The 8,804-nt window shown below is 38.0% G+C and overlaps 1 protein-coding gene across 1 annotated transcript; it reads right to left on the bottom strand.

Moving 5' to 3' along the window:
* Window positions 1-7,150: 7,150 nt before the first annotated feature.
* LOC122659753 (WUSCHEL-related homeobox 4-like) lies at window positions 7,151-8,300 on the bottom strand. The gene is made up of 3 exons (XM_043854875.1): window positions 7,979-8,300; window positions 7,608-7,889; window positions 7,151-7,525 (listed from the first exon to the last, which is right to left on the bottom strand). The coding sequence occupies exons 1-3, from the start codon at window positions 8,246-8,248 to the stop codon at window positions 7,361-7,363; spliced, it is 717 nt and encodes a 238-aa protein (XP_043710810.1). The 5' UTR covers window positions 8,249-8,300; the 3' UTR covers window positions 7,151-7,360.
* Window positions 8,301-8,804: the final 504 nt, after the last annotated feature.

The following is an 8,804-nucleotide window of genomic DNA, read 5'->3' on the forward strand; positions in this document are numbered from 1 at the left end:
TAATTTTTTGTTATTATTTATATATTTTTGTGTATTTTCATATATTTAGGGTATTTCAGGTATTTATTCAAATATGAATTATTTTATTTTATTTTTATAGGGATTAATTTTGTATTCATGCATTATTTTTATTTATCGTGCTTGCGTGTTGGTTTATATCATATTCTTATCATTTCATACATATAGCTAAGGTTTTGCATGTTTAACATTGATAATGACATTTCTTTATGGTTTTCTATTATCATGATTAATTTAACCTATATTTCTACCCAAAAAAAAAAAAAAAGGATTAAATTAACCTATGTGAATGTATACTAATCTCTGCTTTTGTACCCACACACATGAGGATTGTTTCTATCTCGTCCTTTTTGTTTCATATATTTGATATTTGTAAGCATTGTTTTAAGATTATTCAACCTAGTAAATAGGAAGATCAGTTTGACTGGGTGAATTGTGGAGCCTAATACATTCCTTGATCTGCAACCTGACTTGAACCATAATTATTTAGGTTTGATTAGTCTCCTTGGAGTTACACATGGAGTCATGTTTTATTTTCGGGTGCTAGCTAGACCCTAATCTAGCCGACAATTTTTTATTTCCTTCTCTCCTAACTCCTAAGAGGAGGATAAAAGGTTTCCCTATTGAAAATGACGCTGGTGAAAATTCATTGTCCTCATAGTAGGAAGTTCATATTTATAGGTTTGGAGACCTCCTCAATCTCTCAAGTATTTGGAGGATCAATTTTCACTCAAAACCGTTAGATTTTGGGTGAGAACAAGGTAGTTTCTCATCAAAGGTCCAAATTGGTGATAATCCTTTAGTCCAATGAAAATAAAGTTAAACTAATGATTAACTACATTTAAAATCAAAATCCATCCTTGAGGTCTAAGAAATGTATTTGGACATTTTTTGGCCTCTTGGATCTTATCCAAAGGTCGAGAGGCGGTGAAATGCGTAGAAAGGAAAAGTCCTCACTGCAACAACAACCTAGAGTTTAACGTCGAATGACCTCTATTCGACGTAAAAAAACATTAACTACATTTAAAATCAAAATCCATCCTTGAGGTCTAAGAAATGTATTTGAACGTTTTTTGACCTCTTGGATCTTATCCAAAGGTCGAGAGGCGGTGAAATGCGTAGAAAGGAAAAGTCCTCACTGCAACAACAACCTAGATTTTAACGTCGAATGACCTCGATGTCAACACGGGCTCGTTTGGAGTTGAATAAAGGCCAGTGCACGTCGATACATAATCTTGAGAACTTCGACCTATAATGTACTCTGTTCAACGTGGACCTTTATCCACTGCTGTAACTGGAACGCTGCTATGCGCATCGTGTGGCGCAGCAGTGGCCATGTACACACAGTGGGACCTGCTGTGCACACATGGCCGTTGCTGCATCGCACGATGCGCACAACAGCGGTCCAGTTACAGCAGTGGATAAAAATTCGTTCAACGCTCATGAGTGTCCGTTGACGTCGAGTAGGCATCGATTGATGAGCACTCAAGATAGACTTGATTGTATTTTGCATCACATATGCACATTTGGAGTCGAAGTTCAAAAGTTGATTTGGGACCTTTAGTCTGTTTGATTTGGTCCAAGTTCATTAAATCTTAAAAAACCCATAATTTTTGCTTCATAAATCCAAATTGATGATTCAAAAGATATTTCAAAGTTTGTTTCAATACTTCTAAATGGTATGTGGGAATTGTTTTGGTCAATGAAAATTACCTCCAAAGCGGGTCTCATATGACTAAAATGGAATATTTTTTAAATTTAGAGCTTTATAAATTCATTTTCAAATCAAATTTAACTATGAAACTATCCAATATAAATCATTTTACTTGAAAAATTACGTGGATTTTAGGGTCATTTAATCATATTTTAACCTAATTAGCCCTGTAAGAGTATTTTGGTTATCTTATCTGAATGATTCCTGATGTCTTCAAGATTATGGAGAATCTTTCAAACCACAAAATAAAACATTTCTATACAATCCTCAAACATCTATTCATCATCGTTGTGAGTGTCTCCGAGGTGAAAAATGAGGTTCCTACTCTGAATTTTTTTTCATGTGCGGTTCCTTGACCGATGCAATTCCCTAGTGACTCTCATAAGAGGAGGGTGGACCCCACTCAGGCAGAATGTTCGATCAGGTACCCTGGGTGGGTCTCACCCCCCTCTTGCGAGAGGCACTAGGAAATCACACCGATCAGAAAATCGTAGACGATATAAATTCTGCCTACCCTTACCCATTAGAATCCGAAGAGAAAAAGGATCTGGAAGGCTATTCAAGGAGATTTTTGCCGAATAATTGTACTTTCTGTGACTCGTGACTAAAGTTGTTTTGTTTTTTTTTGTTTTCTTGGCTTTGTTGGTCTAACCGATTGTTCATGTAATGGGGCATTGGGGCCTTGTTCCATTTACACTTTTGTCCCCCTCTAATAACTTTTTATTTTTAAAAGAGAGATCAATTATGATACTAATTAATCTTTTTATTAATCTCTAAAAGCTCTCTATTGTCCTTCCCACACAAACAAATCCCCAATCTAGCTACCTAAAAAGAAGCCCGGCCTTGGGAATTCTCTAGATTTATTCAAATTCTCATAATATTAATTCTAAAATCATTCTCTTAATATCCCTCTCTTTTCTCTATTACCACATGCACCTCAGCTCCTCAACCACTTAGAGCCCATTAATAAATAAAGTTCACCTTCTTCTCCCATTCCAAAAGCACTAACTAAAGTGGTCCTTCTAATCATCCATTTCCAATTATAATGCTCTTGATTTCTATACCTTCTAATCTAACAACATCAAATCTCCAATTGCTTTCTCAAAACCCATAATCTTACACTATATTGCATGATCAGTTCTATATCCCTGCATGGGTTTGAAACTTTCTGGTTTAACTCAAGATCAAGTGCTTAATCTTTCGGCGAGTTCTGTCTTTTTAGGGGAGCTAATGGGTATTTATATAGGCATCATTTACTTTATCTGATCAGAAAATGTGTGTCCCCACATGATCCATGGGGTATATTATAATGGGTTTAACTTTAATCTTCAAAATTTTTTAAATAAAGCTCTTAAAGAGTTTGTAATGGAACACCTATAGATTCCATTTTTGATGATTGGGGCAATACGCATTTAAGTACTCTTTCAAATGCACATCTTAATTAGATAAGTATCCGACCTTCAACTCATCATGAAATCTATCTGTATGAGGATCCATTAACAGATATCTTGTCTACTTGATTCTATAATTTTTTGGGTTTGCATAAAAGTCAGAACTCCTAAGGTTGATCCTCAAAGTATATAGTCTACTCATTTTATTCAATATACTAATCTTAAATGGTACAATGGTTTGTAAGGAGTCCAAAGGTCTTAAGGTTGAATATAATATTATTTTTTGGTGAGATATTTTTATGCTGTCAATGTAAGAGGAATCTCCCGCGTCACACCAATAGCAACGCACAAGATGGTATTATCAATAAATGCCCATGGAAAATAAAGAAGAAGAATAAAAAAAAATCATAAAAATTGCATAAGTTGTGATTAATTTGGAAAAAAGTTAAAGTAAATTATGAGAAGTTGTAACTTCTAAGTGAAAAAGTTGTCAAAAAAACTATGGGGGTTAATTTTTATAGTTATTCACAAGTTCAAGGGAGGTTAGTGTAATTTATCGGGTGGATCAGAGTGCTGGCAATTTATCAACAAGACTTCAGAACATGGTTATAAAACACAACATTGGTGCTTGTATCGGTCTAAGCTGATATCGATACGGATCGAGCATATTGGATTTGATTCAATCTTACAAAAGGTGATTTTTTATCTCAAAAAATCCTTTTTTTGGGGTGTTTTATCAATACCGTAACGATTTGGAATTGGTATCAGATGCGGTTGATACGGATATGTATCACTCAATACAATACTGTGTTTTAGAACCATGCTCCAAAGAAGGCTTCTCTGTAGGGTTGCAACAGGGTCGGGTTGGTTTAGGCTTTTTAAAACCTTAGCCTAACCCTGAGTCCTCTTAGTTGGACTCAGACCCGGCCCAACCCGACCCTGACTCAGGGCCTAGAAAATCCAATGCTGACCTGCCTTCAAGGTCGGGCCAGGTTGACCCTGATTGACCCTGATCATAGAGTGGGAGAAGGGTCCTCTCTTCTTTGGATGTAAGATGTTAAAACTAAAAGATTGGGGGATTTCTGCCTGACCACTTGACCTCTACGCCCAAACACATAAAGGGTAAAATGACCACCCCGCCTCCATGAACGCACCTTGATTCAATGTCTGTGCGCACACTTCCCTGGGCCCCACACTAGTGCAGTGTTTAGGCAACCTAGAAGCCTTATTTTGCCACCCACTGAAAATAGAGAAGCATAATTCTCCCAATATTTAAGTACATGTGTACGAAGGTCAAAAATGGGAAGCAGATCGGGTGAATTTCCTGATTTGAATAGGAATCAATCAACATCATCTGACCTTGATTCTGGTGAATCTCCAACACCACTTTTGAATTGGATCAGTTGATCTGACCAATTCCTCTATGCTATCTTCTCCTTCAACGATCGACTTTGATTGTCATTTCTATTATTCTATAGCCATGAAAAGAAAAACCACTCCGACTTCCATCTCTTTCTCTCTCTCTCTCTAAGACTCTAACCATCCTCTGTATTATTTTTCTTTTCCATTCCTCGTGAAGCTTTTCCTTGTTTTGTCCTACCTTGTAAACCTCTCACACTCTACCTACACTATAATAAAAGAGTTAAGGTAATTTATCAATTCATATGGCATTAAATCCAATATTAGAGTTAAAAATCATGCGATTGAAAGCACCAAACTAACTTAACCAAGAAAAGTACCTAAAGTGGTTGACAAGGTAGTAGCAGAACTAGTACCAAAAGTGGGCAAAGCATTACTAGGGATTTTATGAACATATGTTGCTGAGAAGAGTGTAAGATATTTTCAATATCATGTTGAGCTTAATTAATTATATCTTAGCTATTGGTGTGGGTCTATTGGGGTCTCCAGTTTAAAAATTCTGGTACCATGACATGATTGCTTTCAACAATCGTTTCTTTTTATCTGAAGTGAGCTCAGTCAGTCTACGCATAAACCCGATTTAAGACTATTTTAAGGTTAATGAGGAATATACTAGTCTTTTCCATTGTGGTGTAGATTGGATTAGAGTTTTGTATTTATTATAAATATAAATACATGGTTAGGGTCCCTGCAGTCCCTTGATCTCATTCTCTATTCTTCCCATAAGAATGTGAGGTGTGTGTGAGACAAGGAGATTGAAGAAGATCTTGATTAAATTTTCTTCGGCGAAAGATGACGACACAAAGATGATTATTCTTCTCCAACATACACGGGTGCAAGGTACATATTATTTTCTTATTATTTTATTAAATACTGTTCTAATTCCTTGTGTGGAGATGGATTCGGGTTTTACAAAACCTAAGGATTTTTCTAACAAAATGGCAATTGGAATGACAATAGGAGAGCCCAAATCAGATGAAGTGGGTGCTATAGTATGAGAACCAGAATTAGATGCGATCGTATACCATGGGGTTGTATTTTTAGACTGATATCGCTGTCCCTTTTTTTTCGCTTGTTCGAACGGTTATATTTCAGGTGACCCATTTCATGGCAATAATTGCAACAAACTTTGATCAAATCAATCTGACCCGTGAAAGTTTGAGGCAGCCTAAGAGTGGTAAGAACATTATCAATATTTGGACAGCAAGAAGTGTGCTTCCAAATTCGTTCAGCAAACAACTCATATAAGGAAACATATATCCACTAATAGAAGATGAGTCGATGAGTCGATGAGTCGATGAGTCGATATGATAGCGACACCCGAACAGATTCAAAATCGTCATGTAGAGCCATGAGAAACTGTACTAAACAAGATTGCTTATGACAAACATAATAGTATCCAATATCCTTAGTACACTGCCAAGTAGGCTCCACTAGAGCTAGTTGATCCCAAATAAATGAAATCTTTGAGCGAAAAGCAGTGATAGATTGTCCCTTAGCTTATTTCAGGGAGCAAATATCCAATTCTAATTTATATATTGACGACCAAAATTAGAAGACACATATATGCCTTGGCTAAGAAATCCAATGCATCTTTGGCTATGTCAAACTGCCCCAATTGCATACTAAAGGACAATATAGTTGTGTTGTCAATCCAATTAAAAATTTGTTATTGTTGATATTTCCCAATCATCTAGTTTTGAATCATAATCTTAATAAACAACATCACTAGTGTCGTCTAAGTTGTCGTGGAGCAACTTTCTCACCACTGGAACTTCTGACAGGAGAGTTTGAGTAAATAGAAGATTAGTCTAGAGGAGTGAGAGAAATTTTTTCTCTATTTTTTGTTGTTTTTAAATTTTTTTTCTTTCTTGGTTTTCAAACAAAATCTTAAAATAAAGGGAAGAAAATGTGTCTATCTCTGTCCTTCTTAAAATATAGGGGCAGAGGTGTCTTTTCACAAGGGAAGGAGAGAGATAAACTCATGGGAGTGCTGACGGAAGCCACACTCCTGGACAGAGATCTTTTTCCCTAAAATTATTAAGGGAAAAAAGAGTTTGTCTAGGAGCGTGGCTCTTGCATCCAGACACATACTCTTGTAAAATGACAGTCCCACCCCCGTTGGAATTTGGTTCTTCTCCTTGAAGGGCATCGCCCAGTGCCCAATGAGGCATCCAATGGCTGGGCTGTACCGTACATATCTCGATGGCTGATTGAACATGTGCCGGGATGTATGCGGCACAACCCAGTCGTTGGATGCCTTATTGGGCGATGCCCTCCAAGGAGAGGAGTCCAATCCTCCTCTTGATGCTTGTTCACACACATATTGACCCCGGCCACGCTCTTGGACAGAAAACTCTCTTTCATTAAAAAAAGAAGAGCTGGACAGCTGGAGAGCGTAACGTGGGCTTTTTCAAGTGGGTAAATGTGGAGAAAGAAGAAGCAAGTGCGTGGACTTCAGTGTCCCTAAGTCTTTACTTCGCTTTAAAACACAAAAGTTCGGGTTCAAAGTATAAACGGTCACTTCTCAATTGTCAAAAGGATCCCACTCAGGCCACCACCTCCACCACCACCACCACCACCACCAGCAGCAGACGAAGGCAAGTGATGAAGATTAAAGAGTGGTTTTCGCAGTGCAAGCGCGTTGCTTGGAGAAGGAATAATTAGGAGAGAGAGAGAGAGAGAGAGTACAATTTTACAATAGAGGCTTTAACTTCACTTTCTTCTTTCCCAAAGCAAAGAAAGAGAGGCAAAGCAGGAAAGGAAATTGACATTTCACATGAAAGAAACCAAAGTCTTGGGAACTTGGAGAACTCCTTCATCTTCCTTCTGGGTGTAAAGGGAAGAGCTCCAAAGTCTTATCATCTCCCTCCTCTCCTCCACTACTCCACCTACTACTATCCTCCTCTTCCCTGCTCCACTCTACACCCCAGCTTCTCTGCTTCCTCTTGTACTGACTCTCTTCCTCCCTTTCTATCTCCCTCTGCAACACCACCACCACCATCATGTAAAAGAAGGAAACAAAAAAGAAAAGAAAGAGAAATAATTCATGATCGACTACTTACATTGGCATCCAAGTTGATAGTGGTGAGCAGAGAAGGGGTCCTTGGAGAAAGACTGGAACTGAGGCTGTTCCTCTTCTGCCTCTGTCTCTCTCTTGCTTTATGGTTTTGGAACCAATAAAACACATTCTTCCCTTCAATCTTCCCAAACTTCCCCAATTGAGCTGTGATTTGCTCTATCTGTTGCGCATTCGGCGTTCGCATTCCACCTCTATACAACATCTCCAAGATCCCAATCTGTTCCTGCGTTGGGTTCCACCTCGTACCTCCTGATTGTGCTTCCACCTTCATCATCAGTTCATTATATTTTATTTTAGGGAAAATTTTTGAGTTTCAGATACAAGACAAGAAATAAAGATAGTTTCTATTTATACCTGAGAAGGGTCTCTTTTCTCTTCATTGGATCCTGCCTTTCGAGGACCACTATCTGGCTTGATGAAGCTCTTGATATCAAGGGAAGGGATGGTGTGATCAGAACTAGTAGTAGTAGTAGTAGTAGAAGTAGAATTAGTAGTAGTAGTTGTAGAAGTAAGCTTGGGAGCAAGGGGTCTGAGACGCTTGCAAGCAAGTGTGAGGGAAGGGGGTTCATGATCCCAGAACCCACGTGTGAGCTGGTGCTGCACCTTCATGTTCATGCTTCCCATGAGTGGGGAGAGGATATCACAGAGTGACTGATTATATAGAGGAAGCAGAGAAAGAAAGAAGAGAGCAGTAAAAGAGAGTGATTTAGAGTGAGAGAGATGTGTTGGTGGGAAATGAGTTGGTGTTTATAAAGAACAAAGACCAAATGATGAGGTGAGGTTGACTTAGGGAAAGGTGATTAAAGAGAAAAAAATTAAAGTGATGAGAGATTATTGGATTGGATTGGATTGGTGGTGGAATTTGTTAGTGTTTTTAACTGTAGGGTAGGAATTAGGAAAGGAAGAAGAGATACTTACTAGTAAGTGTTTGTTTGTGTTGGCCCGTCAAATCGGGTGGTTTTTTTCTTGCTTTCATGATAAGGGTCTTCTTGCTTTTCGGTGGCCTCTTTGGTTGGGTTCTCTCTTCTTCACTTTTCTTTCTGATCTCTGTAGCAAAAGTTAATTAATAGGGAAGGAAGGAAGGAAGGAAGGAAGGGAGGGAACCAAAAAAAGATTCCTCCAATCCCCAAAATTGAAAAATATATTGGATTGCGATTTCTGATTTGTGAATGCCGTCTTT

Source organism: Telopea speciosissima, chromosome 4 (assembly GCF_018873765.1).
Source record: "Telopea speciosissima isolate NSW1024214 ecotype Mountain lineage chromosome 4, Tspe_v1, whole genome shotgun sequence".
Classification (NCBI taxonomy): Eukaryota; Viridiplantae; Streptophyta; class Magnoliopsida; order Proteales; family Proteaceae; genus Telopea; species Telopea speciosissima.

Excerpts from the sequence above, each read along its gene's own strand:
- LOC122659753 (XM_043854875.1), bottom strand. The coding sequence starts at position 8,248 with ATGGGAAGCATGAACATGAAGGTGCAGCACCAGCTCACACGTGGGTTC. Across the intron at positions 7,890-7,978 it reads AGAAAAGAGACCCTTCTCAG|GTGGAAGCACAATCAGGAGG; the intron begins GTATAAATAGAA and ends CTGATGATGAAG. Across the intron at positions 7,526-7,607 it reads CTATCAACTTGGATGCCAAT|AGGGAGATAGAAAGGGAGGA; the intron begins GTAAGTAGTCGA and ends GTGGTGTTGCAG.